Genomic DNA, 18,464 nt, shown 5'->3' on the forward strand with positions numbered 1-18,464 from the left:
GACAGGCCAGGTCCAGAGTCCCACTCTGTGGCGCCGGAGGCTCTCTGGGGCTGCTTTGTAGAAAAACAAAGCTGCTTACTTACACTGTCTGTGCTGTTGTGGATCCTGAAAGGCTTTCAGCTGGCATCGGGCGCTGAGCCAGGGACGGGTGCTGGAGACAAAAGGAAGACACAAAAATAAAGTCATGCCACGGGAATATTAATTGGCGTCTCACTTAACGGGAATTTACAAAATATGCTAAATGGGGGTTTGTTTTCCCTCTTCGTCCGAAAAGAAACCCACTGAAGAGAAAAGCAGAGACTGGCACGCATCTCTTTTGCATGGAAAATACTGGTACAGGATTTACTGCCAAGCGGCAGAGATCAGGATTAACAGCAATGGCATCTTTTGGGCATCTTTTTTTCTTCTAATGAACAAGCTTTTGCGGTTAATGAGGAATAATCGTTTTGCTAATGAGCTCTGAAACGTTAAGAGAAAAGAGGGGTGTTCTGTTAATCGCCTGGTGCAGTCGCGTGGCTGGATTACAAACGGAATGCAGGACGAAAAGGGGGGTGGGAGATCCTCCTGGAAAAGAAGCAGCCGAGAGATGGGTGCTGGGTCACCCGCGGTGCCCGCTCAAGCCTCCACACATCCGGCCAGCAGCAGCTTGGGTTTCTCAAACTCCGCAAAGTGGATATTCGGGGAAGATTACCATCACCGTCAAAGCACGAGGCACGGCTCTTAATGTCTCCAGTGTTTAATCATCATACAGTAGAATGGTTTTATGCATATTTCATTTGCATATCATTAAGGCAAACTACAGGGGGATGGTGAGCCAAGAGAGGTGCAATGTTGCGGGCAGGGGCGGGGGTTGAGGGCAACGAGAAGCCTGCCTATCTGCCTGAGATGCCAGGAGCCAGACCTCAGTCTGCCTTCCATTTGGAAACCTTTGAAAGTGGGATATAACCTGGGATACCTCCAATTCCAGCAGCGGAGCCTTCGAAGAGGGGACTGAGGCCAAGCCTGACTTGCGCTGCCAGGAGGATCGCTGGCTCCAGGGGAATGCCCTGGCAGGTCTGCCCTTCTTCACAGGCATTTGGGATCAGATTAATTCTGGAGACGATGTCAAGGGTGGGGGGGGGGGCAAGGATATCCATGCGGGAATTGCAGCCCACCCTCTTATTAGCAAACAGTTGGGTCTCCTCTGTTTTTCTCCTTTGCTTGCTTTTCTTTTGGTGTCCCCACTCAGTCATTTCATCAATTACTTGCCGGCTGAGATCCTTTTGCCCTGGCACTAGCCAGCCAAGGAAGGCACCAGTGGCGGCAGCTGCAGCTGAATACAGGGGATTCTTTGTGGCTCTTAGACATGGCCAACGTCTTAATTGGGGGCTTTTATCACACGCAGACAACAGCAGGATTGTCACTGCTCCCTTTGGCTTTTCATCGGATGCTGGTTGGTTTTGGGGGTGGAGGGGCTTTCCTGCCAGCAGAACCACCATTGTCAGCTTCACAAGCTGCCATACGGTGACATGCTCTTGGCTCAGAAGCAGAACTTGACTGGAGAATTTTAGATAGCAGAATTTACCCCCCTCCTTTCCCAGCTTTCCCTCTTGGGCAACTATGAATATTCGGATGAGTTGAAATGGGAGGGTGCCGTTGATGGTGGAGCTGCTGGTGGCAGTGGTGGCAGCACAGGGAGTTGAAGGCAGCCAGAACTAGGAAAGCACCGTCTTTTGGGGGGGGGGCTTGCTGCATTTCCTCTGCTTGTGCCCATAGCGCTGCGGCACATGCAGATGTCGCTGTTGTTCTTCATAAAAACATAATGATATGCAAAAGCATAACGACCCCATTGGGGCGCAAAGCATCAATGAAATAACAGTGTTAGGACAGAGGGAGGGGGAGGAATGATGACAGACACCCGACTGAAGGAATGTCCACATAAATTATCTTTATTCAAATGAAACAGAACTGGTGGAGAGGAGGGAAGAGATGGTGAGTCATGAGTCACATGGAGTGCAGGCCAACTTTGAATGTGCCAAGATCCTCTCTGCCACGCCCAGAGAAACAGGCAGGGGAGAGAAGGCAGCTGAGACAGCGTGGCATTTCCAGTCACATGTTTCACTAGGAGGCTCCGGGGGCATTCCTGGGCAAGGGGCTTTCAGCGCTGCTCCAGCCTGGACTGGCATTTCCACAGCGGATGCAGAGAAGCCTCACAAGGAGAAGGGAGACGAGGCAGCAGCACTGGTTCCACAGGAGCTGCTGAGGGTGAAACTTGGACCAGGCCAAAGACGAGCAATGGCTGCTGGAAAGAAGGCAAGCTGGGGCCCAAGGCACCCATACCTCTGAGGACTCTGCCCACTCCCGTGGCAAGCAGATTCCCCAGAGGTGGACCAAGGAAGCTAGCAAGTGGGGCTGAATTAGAGACCCCCATCATCCTTTCCCACACCTGGATTTGGGGGTCACTGTCTTGCTCAAGGTGAAAAAAGGAGGCCCACACAGCGCAGGCAGTGACTGATATAGTGCCCCTGGAAAGGAAAGGAAACCAGAGGGAGTAAAATGGGGTTAGGGTCAAGTCCCTTCAGAGGGCCCACCTGTTGTTTTTAAGTTACAAAGAAATTGCAAAGCAGAGATCCAAGTCCAAGTCCAAAGGGATGGAAGCAGCATTGTGGAGTCCAAAGCAGGGTTGCCACACAGCTTATTTGGAAGAGACAGAATATTAGAATTACACCAGGGGTGAGGAACCTCCAGGCCCTCCAGATGCTGCTGAACAATAGCCACAGCAAGCATGGCCAATGGCTAAGGGTGATGGGACTTGTAGTTCAGCAACAGCTAAAGGGCCAAAGCTTCTCCACCCACCCATTATCTAGCCACACAAACACCAGAAACAGCTGAGGAGATTACAAGGGATTCCTTTTTTATTTTTAAAATAAGTAAAAAAACACCACATTAAACCAAAAAGAAGTCTACTGAAAAGGAATCCAAAGAGTGAATAATAATAATAATAATAATAATAATAATAATAATAATAATAATAATTTATTATTTATACCCCGCCCATCTGGCTGGGTTTCCCCAGTCACTCTGGGCAGCTTCCAACTGAATACTAAAAACAGTACAGCATCAAACATTAAAAACTTTCCTAAAAAGGGCTGCCTTCAGATGACTTTTAAAAGTAAAATAGTTGTTTATTGCTTTGACATCTGGTGGGAGGGCGTTCCACAGGGAGGGCGCCACTACCGAGAAGGCCCTCTGCCTGGTTCCCTGTAACCTTACTTCTCGCAATGAGGGAAACGCCAGAAGGCCCTCAGAGCTGGATCTCAGTGTCCGGGCTGAACGATGGGGGTGGAGACGCTCCTTCAGGTATACTGGACCGAGGCCGTTTAGGGCTTTAAAGGTCAGCACCAACACTTTGAATTGTGCTCGGAAACGTACTGGGAGCCAATGCAGATCTCTCAGAACCAGTGTTATGTGGTCCCGGCGGCCACTCCCAGTCACCAGTCTAGCTGCCGCATTCTGGATTAATTGCAGTTTCCGGGTCACCTTCAAAGGTAGCCCCACGTAGAGCGCGTTGCAGTAGTCCAAGCGGGAGATAACTAGAGCATGCACCACTCTGGCAAGACAGTCCGCGGGCAGGTAGGGTCTTAGCCTGCGTACCAGGTGGAGCTGGTAGACAGCTGCCCTGGACACAGAATTAACCTGTGCCACCATGGACAGCTGTGAGTCCAAAATGACTCCCAGGCTGCGCACCTGGTCCTTCAGGGGCACAGTTACCCCATTCAGGACCAGGGAATCCCCCACACCCGCCCGCCCCCTGTCCCCCCCAAAACAGTACTTCTGTCTTGTCAGGATTCAACCTCAATCTGTTAGCCGCCATCCATCCTCCAACCGCCTCCAGGCACTCACACAGGACCTTCACTGCCTTCACTGGTTCTGATTTAAAGGAGAGGTAGAGCTGGGTGTCATCTGCATACTGATGAACACCCAGCCCAAACCCCCTGATGATCTCTCCCAGCGGCTTCATATAGATATTAAAAAGCATGGGGGAGAGGACGGAACCCTGAGGCACCCCACAAGTGAGAGCCCAGGGGTCTGAACACTCACCCCCCCACACTTTCTGGACACGGCCCAGGAGAAAGGAGCGGAACCACCGTATAACAGTGCCCCCAGCTCCCAGCCCCTCTAGACGGTCCAGAAGGATGTTATGGTCGATGGTGTCAAAGGCCGCTGAGAGATCCAGCAGAACTAGGAAACAGCTCTCACCCTTGTCCCTAGCCCGCCGGAGATCATCAACCAGCGCGACCAAGGCAGTTTCAGTCCCATGGTGAGGCCTGAATCCCGATTGGAAGGGATCCAAATGGTCCGCATCCTCCAGGCGTGCTTGGAGTTGTCTGGCAACCACCCGCTCAATCACCTTGCCCAAGAATGGTAAATTTGAGACTGGGCGATAGTTGGCCAAATTGGCTGGGTCTAAATATTTTTTTTTAAGAAGCGGTTTTTTTAAGAAGCGGTCTTTCCCTCACAGAGGGAAGCATTCACCACCCCGCAGAGCCCATTGCCCAGCCCTTCCCGGCTCGCTTTTATCAGCCAGGATGGGCAAGGATCAAGGAGACAGTGAAGGATCTGTCCACATGATGCAGTGGATCTAGGTAACACTGGTCTTGGGTTCAAACCCCTTAGGGGTCTTGGTCCCTGTGCCATATGTTTGGGCTGTTGGGAGGACAAAATAAGACAATCTCCATAGATTCTAAACCTATACTGATTGGAGTGATGGAGGGACAGACAGCTGCCTTCTTTTGTGTCAGCCCAATAATATCACCTGCTCTGACTGGCAGTGACCAAATAAGATATTTAGGGGCCGACACCCCTAAATATAGAAATTGCATAGAAATTGCACAGAACCATTCATACCAACAGGCCTGATATTCTCTTCCATGAATTTGCCTAATGCTCTTTCAGGGTAGAGGCAGATGGACCAGTCTACGTCTGTCTCAGGTCAATTTCCCTGGGGCTCAAACATGAGCCTTTTCCGTTTGGATTTTTGCACACTTTCCAAAAGAATATACAAAAGATCCACATGTGAATTGTACACATTTTGTACACAATCTTCCCATAAAACACATGTTTTAGATGCATTTCACTGCACTGTTCCTCCTAAAAGAGACAAGTTGTATACATCTTAACATAAAATAAGTATTTTCACACACACTTCTCAGGACCAAAACAGAATCACAAAACCCAGAAAAGTGTGAAATATGGCTGAGAGCTGAATTCTGAGCTGTAGGCAAGTTCAGGAAACATTGAACTGGGTCAGTCTGCTGCAAAAAGCTGACCAGATTTGATCACTCTATCCCCATTTCAAAGCCATATAAAGCAGTGGCTTTCACCACATTTTGAAGCAGTGAATTCCACAAGTTAACCTTTAGTTATTAAAGAAGTTCCTTCCTTTGGCTATCCTAAATGCTATGCCAGTCAGTCAGTTTCACTGCATGGTCCCTAGTTGTAATATTATGAGGATGTGCTTTCTCTACACAATGAATAAACCTGTTATGTCCTTTCACCATCTAATGCACATGATGCAAAATCTGCAAAACCACACATTCTCCACTATCAGCTGCATATTGCAGGAGTCAGTAATATGTATCCCAAAGTTGGCAAATGACCCAAGAGATCTTCTCTTACATAGTCTTCTCTAGGGTTACTGAGGCCACTTGCACAGATATTTGGACAATTGCATCTTTACAGGAATATTTTGGAATATTCCCCAAACCTCTCTTTGCTGAGCTAAACAGAGCCCAACCCCACTGGCCTTATGCTCTCAAGTTGGGACAACTCTAATGGGATCATTCACCATCACTACCAACCACCAAGTGGGGAGATGTAGGTATGCCACACCTTTCCTTGGGAAGGTCATTTTTTATATTAGCTTTAAATATGAAGTAGTTGGGGGTTCTCTGTTTTGTTCTGCTTTTAAATGAGAGAAACCCATGGCCACCTTGTATTTAAAAATAAGATGGTAGTTCAGCCATGCTCCTTAAATTTAACTTTAGAGGCATTTCCCCCCCTCCCCCAGATTACAAAAACCAGAAGACAATCTGACACTATTATCATAGGTATCACATATGGCATCATGGACATCCCCTTGAAATATAAATACAACCGCTCACCAAAAGATATCCACATGAAGACATAGGATGAATGGAAGACATTATATTTCAGACCAGTTCTGCAAATGTGGATGTCTCACAATTTGGAGGAATGAGGAATGAGAGAGCCATTGTGTGGTGTGTGTACATGTACACTGCACTTTTCTGTTAAGCTGGCAAAGGGGAAGACGTTTCAAACTGTATTTTGCTCTGCTTCTCCTTTAAGTGGGTGTGCAGCAGTCTCCTTTGAGTGGGTGCCACTCCCCTGCCTGCGTAACAGAAAAGTGCAACCAAGCCCAGCACTAAGCAGGACTGCTCTCTCTTTGCAATGGATGATGTAAAAGGAGAATGATCCTGTCTTCACACTAGGTTCTCCTTTGTGCAGTGCTTCAAAGGTTCCTCTCCCCCACCACCCGTAAGAATTTAATAAGACCTTTCATAATGCAATGCAACACAAAACAAACTAATCTAAACAAAAACAAAGGAAGAGAAAAAGAAGAATGCAAAGTCCTCTCTCACTGGGAGATCTTAAATTGTCCCAAACAGAAAAAGGTGAACCCTCCCAGCTCTCCCCTGGGAGATTCCCTTTCTTCACCCAGCCTCCCACCCTAGGAGATCTTCCCTTCCCTGCCTCTCACACAGGGTCCTTCAACAACCATCCATCACCTTCATCTGTATGCAAACGCCTCATTAACCCTGAGTAGAGGATAACAAAAAACACAAAGAAACAAAGCAAAGCAGAAGCCAAAACAAAGCAAAAAAGAAAAAATAACAAGGAAGTAAAAATATTAAAGGAGTAAAAAATAACAACAAAAAAAGGTAAAGGTAAAGGACCTCTGACAGTTAAGTCCAGTCGCGAACGACTCTGGGGTTGCGGTGCTCATCTCACTTTACTGGCCAAGGGAGCCGGCGTTTGTCCGCAGTTTTTCTGGGTCATGTGGCTAGTATGACAAAGCCACTTCTGGCAAAACCAGAGCAGCACACGGAAATGCTGTTTACCTTCCTGCCGGAGCGGTACCTATTTATCTACTTGCACTTTGACATGCTTTCGAACTGCTAGGTTGGCAGGGGCTGGGACAGAGCAACGGGAGCTCACCCCGTCGCGGGGATTCAAACCGCCAACCTTCCGATCGGCAAGCCCTAGGCTCAGTGGTTTAGACCACAGCGCCACCCGCATCCCAAAAAAATAACAATAACAGAATATAAAAAAAGAAATAAGTAAAAAAGGACTTCCAACTATGCACCTGTCAGCTGTATATACAAGAGTTCTTCAAAATTTTAAAATGTTCACTCCAGGGTAGTATCCAGGTGTTCCTCCAGTGTGCATGCACATGAAAGCTCATACCAATAACAAACTTAGTTGGTCTCTAAGGTGCTACTGGAAGGAATTTTTTTTATTTTGTTTCGACCACGGCAGACCAACATGGCTACCTACCTGTAACTCCATTTGCTAGGCAATGCTTTTCCAGTCTTCAAGTTTAGGCATTTCAAATTCATTCATTTTTAATTCCAAAAAGTCCAAAAGAGGTTCTTCGATTATTACTATTGATAAAAGTCAATAACAGTCGTTTTCCAGACTAACAATTTTACCTCCAGTATTGAGAAACAGTAAATCCTTGGTCTTTATTCCTTCAAGAGTCTCTTTGCTGTGGTCGTATATTGAAAAAATGATCCGTAGTTATTTATTTGTGTATAATCATTATTTCACACCCAGATCCTTATCTTCCTATTTTCTGTTGGCCATCATTTTCCATCCTAACCTTTTTTAAAAAAACATAGTTTCCATTTCCTCTTCTTCCATTATTTTTCCAAGAATGTTGCAAGAGGCTTAATAATTTTTTCTTCTAGATTTAGTTCAAATTTTATAGTCATTTCTTTCCTAACTCTATTTCTGCCAGCTCAGGATATTTCTTAGTCTCTCCATCTGTGGTTTCCTTCCCCATCTCCAACATCATGACTCCAGCATTTAGCTCCTTCAGGCATGTGGAGGTCCTCTCGATTTCATCATCCATAGCCTCAAGCTTAACTATTACAATCTACTGCTCAGGCAAACCACCACCAGTATTCTTTCTCAAAGGCTGCATATTTTCTCCAGCCTCAACTTTGTCCAATCCTTTCCATTTACCATTTTGTGCATCTCCACTCTTAGTTCTTTTCAGTGCTCCTTCAATAATTGTTGCATGACACCAATAATCAGTGGGGTGTTTTTCAGTATTTTTCCTATACTGAGTGCTTTCCCTGAAATCCATAGTCCTTGCTTATCAGGAAGTTATATTCTTAACATTCCACTCTCAGAACAAGCTGTCACATAGTTTCACATTACAAGCAGCTCATTCACCAGTCAAATTGAGGATTAAGAATAGAATAAAATAAGATGAATTTTTTTGAGTTGGGGAATCTCTTAGATGTTTAACAACTTTCTTTGGGATGTATGATTAGACTTGCAGGGTTCAGCAAACCTTTTCAACGAGGGGGCCGGTCTACTGTCCCTCAGACCTTGGGGGGGGGGGACTAGATTTTGAAAAAAATAATGAACAAATTCCAATGCCCCACAAATAACCCAGAGATGCATTTTAAATAAAAGGACACATTCTACTCATATAAAAAAATGCTGATTCCCAGACCGTCCGCAGGCTGGATTTCGAAGGCGATTGGGCCGAATCCGGCCCCAGGGCCTTAGTTTGCCTACCCATGGATTAGAGCATGCTTTTTTGTTTTGTTTTGAGCCCTTTAATGGCATCTCGTCTTAAACCAGCTGTTGGGTCGGAGAGAAAGTCTCTATAGTAATTTATAGGAGTTTCAGAAATAATTGAAGAAAGGGAGGTTGAGCTGATCTTTGCCCTAAGGACTGACACCTAGGGCTATTAAGTGGTGTTTGGGCAAGATTACAGTTCTTCTGCTGCCTGGTCATTCACCTTGAAGATTTCTCAGTCTCAGGATGGGAGAACTGTCCTTCCAGAACACTGGAAGTTAATCCCAGTTATCTCTGTTCTTCAGAGATAATACAATAGGCAATAGCTATCATTAAACATCACCTAATTAACTCTGACTTGGAACCTTGTCAGGAAATGTTTAAACAGCCATGATTTCTCACTGGAAGTCCAGTGCTTCAAAGGCTCCTGATAACCAGGTAGTTGTCAGGTGTCTGGAGAGCTCCAAAAAGGAGGTTTAAGGCAAACTCTTCACTGTCAGCCAAGCCCCACCTTAGCTTTACGACATCATGGTTTAGAGATGGGCATGACTTGCCCCAAACAGTCTGGTGGGCCAAATGGGTAAGCCTGGCAGACCATGCCTGTCAAGCAAGATGGAGATTATCCCCCGCCTGGACTAGGTGCTGGAATACTCTAGCATTTGATATAATAGACTGACCCAGCAAGTTGCCATGGAAGGTGAGCCGCATGGGAGTGTGACCCTGGGCAATTTGAAACCTTCCATATGCCCACAACTTAAACATGTGAAAGTTTTAGTCTGTTTTAAAGTCTTACAGGCCTTTTAAAAATGCATTTCTATATTTGATTTATGTTGCAAATTGTCCTGAAATTTGAAATCATGAAAGGTGCTATAAAATAAACTTTAAATAAAATAAAAAATCTCTGCTATATGAAACTGGTGACTGGAAAGGCATGATTTCCACAGCAACACATTCCAGCCCTACTAACCCTAAACCATGGGTAGGCAAACTAAGGCGCAGGGGCCGGATCTGGCCCAATCACCTTCAAAATCCGACCTGCAGACGGTCTGGGAATCAGCGTGTTTTTACATGAGTAGAATGTGTCCTTTTATTTAAAATGCATCTCTAGGTTCTTTGTGGGGCATAGGAATTCATTCATCCCCCCCCCAATATAGTCTGGCCCCCCACAAGGTCTAAGGGACAGTGGACCGGCCCCCTGCTGAAAAAAATTACTGACCCCTGCCCTAAACTAAAAAGACCCAATCTCTTTGGCCTTTCTTCCCAAAACAGGGGCTCTGACCACTCCCACATATTTCCTGGTTGCCCTTTTCAGTTCTACAGCATCCTAATTCAGATGGGATGAGAGGTGGCACAATCTTCAGTTTGGATTACTATAACATGCTCTACATGGAGCTCCCTTTGAAAAGTGCTTGGAAACTTCAACTGGCCCAAAGAGCTGCAGCCAGATGGTTGACCAAGGTTGATTATAGGGAGCATAAAACTCCATTTTTACAACAGCTCCACTGGCTATCCATCTGTTTCTGGGCACAATTCAAATTGCTGGGTATGACCTATAAAGCCATGCATGGCTTATGCCCAGGCTATTTGAAGGACTGTATTCTTTCCTGTGAACCTGACCAGGCTCTGAGAGTTTTGGGGAAAGTTCTTTTCTCAGTCCCACCACCCTCACAGGCATGCTTCATGGGGATGTTGGAGAGGGCCTTCTTGGCAGCTGCTCCCAGACTTTGGAAATCCCTTCCTAGAGAAGCTAGACTGGCTCCCTTTTCTTGTCCTTCTGCTGGCAGGTGAAGACTGTTGCATTCAGACAGGCCTTTGGAAACTGCTTTTTTTAAAAAAAGAAAAGAAAGGGTGGGTTTTAATAGTGCTGTGCTGTTTTTCTTATCTGTATTTTAATAGATTTGTTTTTATATTATGTTAACCCTACTAGAGTTTAATTAATTTTTAACAATTATCTTTTACATGTTTTCAGCTTTTTGTATTTTATTTGTGTTCTTTTAATTTATGTAACCTGTCTTGAGTCCCAGTTTGGGGAAAATGTGGGTTATAAATAAATGTAATAGTAACAACAACAACAACAACATGTTTATAGCCACATACCACGACCCTTGCAGAAAACAGCATATCTTCATGCTTCCAGAAAAGCATTGCCAATCAGGAGGGAAGTTTCCATTTACTCCACATATACACCCCTCTTCTTAAAAATCACAAAGCAGTTTACAAGCAATAGTACAAAATACCTCACCTGCAACAGCTAATCAAAAACAGTACTGTACAACCAGCTCATCAGCTCTAAATATCAGCATCAGTATGTTATTATTATATTAATAATAGACTACTCAGTAAAAAGCCGCCTTGAAAGCCTCATCAAAAAGATCTGAAGGCTGGGTTGAAAAGGTGTGTATTAAGTAACTGGCAAAACTGGCCCCAGGCCTGGCTTCAGCATCCACTGTGTAGCTTCTTTCATGGGCAGTAGGGCTTTGTCTGCAATCTTGCCTCCCCACCCAGTGGAGGTCTCATGTTAAAAGGGACCCTCCAGATTTCCCTACATATCACCCAATACATCAGGTATGAGTACCTTCTCTTCATAGAGAAAACTTATGTAAACACATCAAAGGCTTTTGAGGTGTCCATAGACACAAAAAGGAAACCCTTTAAAATAAGGCAGGGTCAAACAGCAAGTTTAGCTTAGGAAGAGGTTTTATATAACAAAAAGCTCTAGAACAGATGACAGTGTCAAAACACAGCAATAAAGGTAACCAGGGTTAACTGTGGTGGGGGTGGGAGGCAGCTTTGTTTTTCCCAAACTGGAGGGTCTGCTGACCATTCTGTTTGTTTCTCAGCCAAAGATTTAGATTGCTGACCCTGGAGCTGCCAGGACTGGCTAAAGATGCTCCAGCATCTCTGTACTTTTCTGCATCTCAATTCACTCTGACCTCACTATTTACAATCCTGCCCCCGCAAACCGCATGTACATAGCCTTGCAACTGAGGATAGTCCAAAAGAGCTTGCACCTTTAAAAGATTGTTAGTCTTTCAGGTGCCACAAGTGAGGCCAGGGCCCCCAAACTTGGCTGTCTAGATGTTAGTACACTGAGCAGCGACAGCAGCACCAAGGAAATGGTTGGAGCAAAGGCCTTGGATAGGGCCCCCTCCATATATAGCTTACAGTGTAGAAAGAACAGGGAGGTGGGGGATTTACAGAAAGCCCAGCAGCTGACAGAAGCTGTATAGAGGCCAATCTGGGGCAAGAGCAAATGGCCCTCCACCCCCCACCCCCCAAGTAGAAGCATGCTCAGAAGTGAGGCCAGCACCACCTTCTGAAGGCCAATAGACTCCAGACTCCAAGAGCAAAGCTGCAGATGGCTAAGAGGCATTGTGGCTCTTGCTGAGAGAGAGAGCAGAACACTGTTTTGCAAACAGATGCACCATGGAAGAGAGGAACGACACACACCTGTCATTTGGTGTTACACATAAGCAGTTTATTAAAGAATTAAATATTTATAGACTATAAAGCAAGCAGGGCGATGGGTTGAAAACAGCGTGCTGAGAGGGGCATTATAAAACAATGAGGCTGTCAGTGATTGATCAAGTATGGAGAACACAAGCGTGTGAGAGAAGCACTGCGCCAGCAGCAGCAGAGGCCCCCGAGTTGCAGGAGCCTATCTGGGTTACTGCAGGAAGCCTCCCTTGACTGCTGCTAATGGAGTCAAAAAGGGCTAGAGAAGAGTCCAGGTTGTTGAGCGCTGGGCCTGCTGCACAGCCCAAAAGGCTTCCTCTCCAAATGGGAGCTCCCATGTCCCCACCTTGTGATGCATCTCCCTCCCCCCCCCCTCTCTCACAATGCCAAACGGGAGCAACAGAATACAAGTATTTTAGTCTAATAATGAATGACCACAGTCTGGCTATAACAGTAGGCCGGGGGTATCTAGAAAATAAAACTGCATTGTATAACAGAAGCCAATGAGAGTTTTATAGAGTAATTGCCATGCAAGCCCATCCTTAAACTCCATTTCTCATGGAATTACTAAACAGGCAGACCATGGGACCACTGTGGACAAAGCATATCTTAATTTCTGCAAAGCACTTGACAATGTTCCCCCATGATATCCTTGTGGGCAAGGTGGCAAAATGTGGTCTTTCACCTGCTCCTTATGGGAGGAGGACAGCAATCCAGTTGCTTTACGACAGACATGTCAAATAGCAACTGGCTTGGGTCTCAGCAAGAAGAGCCCACCTCCAGGGGACCAGGCAAGGAAGCAGGCTTCAAGGAACTGGAAATGTAGCAGTAATGCTCTTTAGAGCCATGTCCTGGCTAGGCCATGACATAAGCAGCTTGCAAGGGCATCTAAGAGCAGCCCGGAAGCTGGATCAGGCCAAAGGGGGACCCTCTAGTCTGGCATTCTTCTCCCTGGGAAACTTACAAGCCCAAGAGTACCTTCCTCACTTGGCCTCCCCAGCAACTGGAGTTCAGAGGCAGGCTGCCTCCCTAGAAGTGGCAAGCAGCCACCATGACAAGTAACCATGAGAGCCTTACCCTCAAGGCATGTATCTAATTCCCCTTCAAAGCAATCCAAGTTTGCAGCCATTAAGGCATACTGAGGAACTGAATTCCATAGTTTAACTATGTGCTGAGTAAACCTCCCTTTCATCTGTCCTGAAGCGCCCACCATTTAATCAGTTCTTCCTTGCAAGGCTATCTCAAGGCTGCAGGAAAGCACTGGGTCTTGGCTTTCTGTCCGCAAAAGTATCTCAAATCCATTCACAAAGGGACCTCGACGTGGCTGCATGATGCGGGACATGCTTCAGTTGTAGATCAACAGCCAGCCCACAGTGGCCCCTTCCTCTCCACAGCTAGACTTGAGGCACCTCCTGGCAGAGGCAGCACCACTTTATTCCTGAAGACACAAGTGACGCTACAGCTGCAAGAATCTTCTTGCTTTTCTCAACCCAGGGTTCAATATTCTCCCCAGCAGATGTGAACATGAGATTTCCCCATGCTGCAATGCCTTGGAAGTGCCCAGCATTTTTAAAGGAGGGCCCCTTGTCCGTTTTGTGGGCAATTGGCTGGGTTTCTCACATAATGCCCCTCCCTCTCCACCATGTTTATGAGATCTGCCTACAAGCCCCTGGCGAAGATGCCTCCAGCAGCCACCTCCATTTCACAAGACGAGAAGCATTCTTCAGATTCAAATGCTGTGAGGTCAGCAGAGCTGTCGAGATGTTGCTCTTCCCCCTTTAAAAGCGATGAGCTATTTACTCCCTAACAATTCTGCTTCAGAGCTGGTTTAGCATTTTTATTGGAATGTGAAAGCTCTTAAAAGAACAGGGAAAAAAATCTAATCAGGCAGAAGAGATAGAAAACTTGCTGAATTTTTGCTCTCCCCCCCATGCCCCCCTCAACCCTATCAAAAGCCCATCTTCCATTCATTGCTTCCCGATGTCATTATGACAAGCGGCTACAAATCAATAGCAGGAGGAAAGGCCGGGCCAGCCAGCATCAGCCAGTGATAAAGACTCCCTCTCAGCCCCGCTTTGCTAATAGCACATAATAGCAGCCATTGGTGCCCCGCATTAAATCATACATTTCACTCGGCGTTTATTATGGGATTTTTAAAACTCCTCACTAAATTGGATTTTCTCGATGGTCTCTAATTTCGACATTTATCATTTAAAATTAAACTCCTCTGTGGAGATGAAGAATGAAAAGGGGGGGCAGAGAGAGAAAGGGGGAAGGAAAAAGTTTTGTATTTTTCTTCTCTTTAAAATGAAAACCCATAAATAATATTCAAATTCCACTACCACAAGCCCTAAAATTTTTATGTATCTAAAATGTTAGAAGTTTGGCTGGAATTGCTTTGGGAGATTTGCTCTGAAGCTGTTAAAAAGGAAGGATTATTATTATTATTTTAAAAAACACCATCCAGGCTTTTCAGTATTCTGATTTGGATCCAGCTCTATGCAGAGGGCTCAGGGGCAGTTTTGCTTCCACCTGGTGACCCTGTTACAGAGTACAGGCTCCCATTAGCACACAGCACAGAATTCAACAGGCATTAAGCAGAGGGGTCTGTACTGGTGGACCGTGTGGTAGGAAGGGTGGGGGCAGCCTCCATTTCTGAAGCTCCAGTTCTGTATCCAGCACAGCAGGAAAGAGAAAGGCACAGTGGTGCCCACAAGCAGGGTGCAGGGAGAGAAGAAAACACATACAGTGGAGGCGGCAGATGCAAGTGTTGGAGGCAATGCCTACTACATAAAATAAGTGGTGAGATGGAAGCAGCACTGTGTGACATCCCGCCCACCAGGTGACCATGAAGAAAGAGCAGTTAGAATAAAAGAAGTGGTGTGACACCCCTCCCACCAGAAAGAACAGTTTTAGAGAAAAGACCAACAGAATTGGCAGAAAGTTCACAGGAGGGTCTGGGCCAGGCCTCAAACTTTGTGCTCCAGACTCTTGGTTATCCTTGTTTTTGCCTCCCTTCCAAATCTCAATGGCTTTCTCTCCTTTCTCTTTTTGGACTTTCTGGCTCACAACTGAACATGCTGCTTTACACAAAGTCTGAACAGTTCCAAAGTAAGTGGAGGGAAGAGAGGCCTTGCCAAGTCTTGACATGGTGGCCTCAAGGACCCTCTTATGACATCACTCTTGGCCCATGCACACAACAGCAAAAGAGAGGTGAGGCTACAGCCACTTTCTTACACTCCATTGCCCCAGAAATGGCACCTCAAAGAGCCACAGACTCCACAGCACCACATCAGGAGCACACCTGGCTCATGACTTTCAGACAATAGTGCACCAAGCTCAGCACTTTCCCTGGCAAAAGCTACATTTCCAGCCTGCCACTCATTTTTCGCTTTCCCCCCCGCAACCTGGCCCACACAGTGGTCTACAGGGTGCTGCTGGAGACAAGAGGAACTGCCCCATGCAGTAGGCCTTGCCTCAGTATGGCAGGCCAGGCCTGGAAGAGATGCCCAACAATTCTCATTGAGCTAGCGCAACCTCATAGTTTCCTGCAGCTCCAGATTCCGAAACATCCTATGGCTTATTGATCCTGGTAATCAAACTCAGCAACAGTTGAGAACCACTCAATTTTTCCCTACTGGAAATGTGTGTAAGACACCATGGTTTGCAATTAGCTGACTGGGATTAAATGCCACTCGGGGTGGGCTTTCCTCTTGCTGGATCCCAGGGCTCTGCCTGCCTGAGGATGTTGCTGGCAGGATTCCCTGACTTGTGAGGGCCTGCTGGAAATAGTATGGGAGGAATGAAGAGCCTTTTTGAAGAAGAGCTGAGCTTGAGCTTGGTGAATTCATTTATTAAGTTGCTTGGTCCATGTTCCAGAGACAAAGACAGCTCCCAAGTGGAAGAGGAGGAAGGAAATGGAACAGCCACCCTCCAAAGCCCAGGCTGCTCCGACCACAACTGTCTCTTCAAGGGGGTGGGCTGGTGAAAGATGCCCTTCTCCCAACCAAGCCATTCATTTGTTCTGCCATGAACAGACATGCTCCAACCTACATGGCCCTGTGAGGAAGAGAAGGCTCTATGCTCAGTCTGCACGTTCACACCTGATCTTGGCCAGGCCTCTAATCCAAAATGGAAAAAAGAGCAGCCATTGCTACACAGGCAGGAGGAAATATCTCCTCAGTACTGGACAGGCTGTTTCAAGCAAGGTGACCTCACAATGGCTAACCAGGAACCTCCCCACAAATGCTCTAGGAGTGGCAGATTTAAACAGCCTTTGGATTTGCATTCCACCGCAGAGTGAGCAAACATGGAACACTTGCTGGGTTTGGGGGCGGGAGGGATAAAGTTGAGCACAACTGAGTCACCCTATTCAGGCCAGAGAAGGTGCTAACAATTACTGGACGGGAAATCAGAGACTTCAAGCAAAAAGCTTAATAGTACTCCAATATAGTTCTTGATCTGTGGCAACTGTGAAAAATCATCTTTACTTTAAACTGTGATTCAGTTTATATTTTGTAGCTTTTCAGGAGCATACAGAATTTTAGAGTGCAGTTCAGCAGGCCATAAAATTCCAAGTCATGGCAAACGTAGTTCGCAACACACACCATGTCCTGCTTTTTGAATGTTACAGTTCATTGTTTTTCACAAGTAATGTGCTTTTCTGCTATCTACCATTTGACTGGAGAGGAACAATGAGAACAGCAGAAGCCAGGAGACAGAATAGGAGGCTTAGAGCAAAGCACAAATCATGCCTCCCACCTTCTCCCTACCTCAGTTTAGTTACGCAGCTATCCTGGGAAAGAGGGGACAGGCTCGGGTACACATCTGGCATGGAAAATGTGCTAATGCTCTTCCCCACAACATTTAAGCAAATCAGATGGGCTGCGAGCACTATGTGGGGAGAGTGGTGGAGGATATCCTTTCAGCAGCAGAAGCGGCCAGGGGGGCTTAGAAGGCTTCCAAGCAGGGATTCCCAGAAAAGCCCAAAGAGCTGGCCCACAGACAGAGCACCTTGGGGAGAGCAGCTCTACCTAGAACGGGTCACAATCAGCCGAACATGAGCTCTCCTCACCCCACCCCACTTGTACCGCTGCTCTGTCCTGCCTCTCTTCTGTTAGCTGGCTGAGCAACCATATCCAGCAAGGGCTCATGAATGGCTCTGCCTCAAACTGGAACGAGGTCTTATGTGGTGTGCCAGAGGGCTCTTTGCAAAGCCCCGGGCTGTTCAACCTTTTTACAAATGACTTGGATGGAAACGTAGAGAGGACTCTAACCAAATTTGCAGGTGACACAAAGCTGGGAGGGAGACATCAGCACAAAAGACAGATGCCAGATCCAAAGTGATCTTGACAGGCGAGAACACTGGGCTGAAACCAACAAGAGAAAATTCAATAGAGATAAACGTGAAGTCCTGCACTTAAGAACAAAAGAATCAAAGAAACATGAACACGATGGGGGAGCCTTGGCTTGGCAGCGGGATCTGCGGAAAGGATCTGGGTACAGAGGCTGTTCAAGCCAAAAAGGAGCAAGCAGCCCAACACAGCTGCTTAAAAAAAGCAAACATAGGCCTAGGTTGCATTAATAAAAGCATCACATCTAGGTCAGGAGTTCCCAAACTGTGGTCCACAGCATGTCTGCATTAAGTATTTATATTAATTTTAAACTGATTTTACATTCCTACTTCCATTTCTTATATTGTATTCCATTGCATTACAAACTGAATTTTATTGAATGCAAACTGTAATACAATAAAAGAAAAAACAAGCAATAAAAATACAATTAAAAAACCCACACAGCATCTAGCACAGTGCATTACAATTGTTACAATAGGCAGAAATATTATTAAGTGGCCAATGGAGGGGAAAGTATAGGATCTGGATCATGGGAAGTCATAGTTCTGCTGAATTCTGTGCTGCTCTAGAGTAATGTGTACAGTTCTGGGCACTTTATTTTAAGGAGAGCATGAACAAACTGTAGTGTGTCAAGAGAAGGGTGGCATGGGAACAAAGCTCTATGATAAACAGTTGAAAGAACTGCTGGGCATGCTTAGCGTGGAAGAGAGAAGGCGAATGAGGCAGGTGACAGCAGGTATTTCAAACATCTGAAGGTGCAGTCGACTCTTGTTCTCTGTTGCTTCAGAGGACAGGGACTCATGAGTGAAAATGGCAAGGAAGCTAATTTTGGCTAAAGAT

General features: G+C 46.2%; 1 protein-coding gene across 11 annotated transcripts in view; it reads right to left on the reverse strand.

Moving 5' to 3' along the window:
* The window catches only part of PMFBP1 (polyamine modulated factor 1 binding protein 1), a 79,728-nt gene that overhangs the window by 41,429 nt on the left and 19,835 nt on the right, over positions 1-18,464 (reverse strand). For 10 of the 11 annotated variants that reach the window (XR_014528519.1, XR_014528520.1, XM_083513493.1 and 7 more), the window contains exon 4: positions 84-151. Coding sequence is in view for 9 of the 11 variants with exons in the window: in XM_083513493.1 (XP_083369619.1) it covers positions 84-151 (68 nt within the window). In the remaining 2 variants the exon portion in view is untranslated. Of the gene's footprint in view, positions 1-83; positions 152-691; positions 2,964-18,464 lie in introns of those variants that run through there. The other variant, XM_083513494.1, reaches the window with a different exon arrangement.

Source organism: Podarcis liolepis (assembly GCF_965112155.1).
Source record: "Podarcis liolepis genome assembly, chromosome: 7".
NCBI lineage: Eukaryota > Metazoa > Chordata > Lepidosauria > Squamata > Lacertidae > Podarcis > Podarcis liolepis.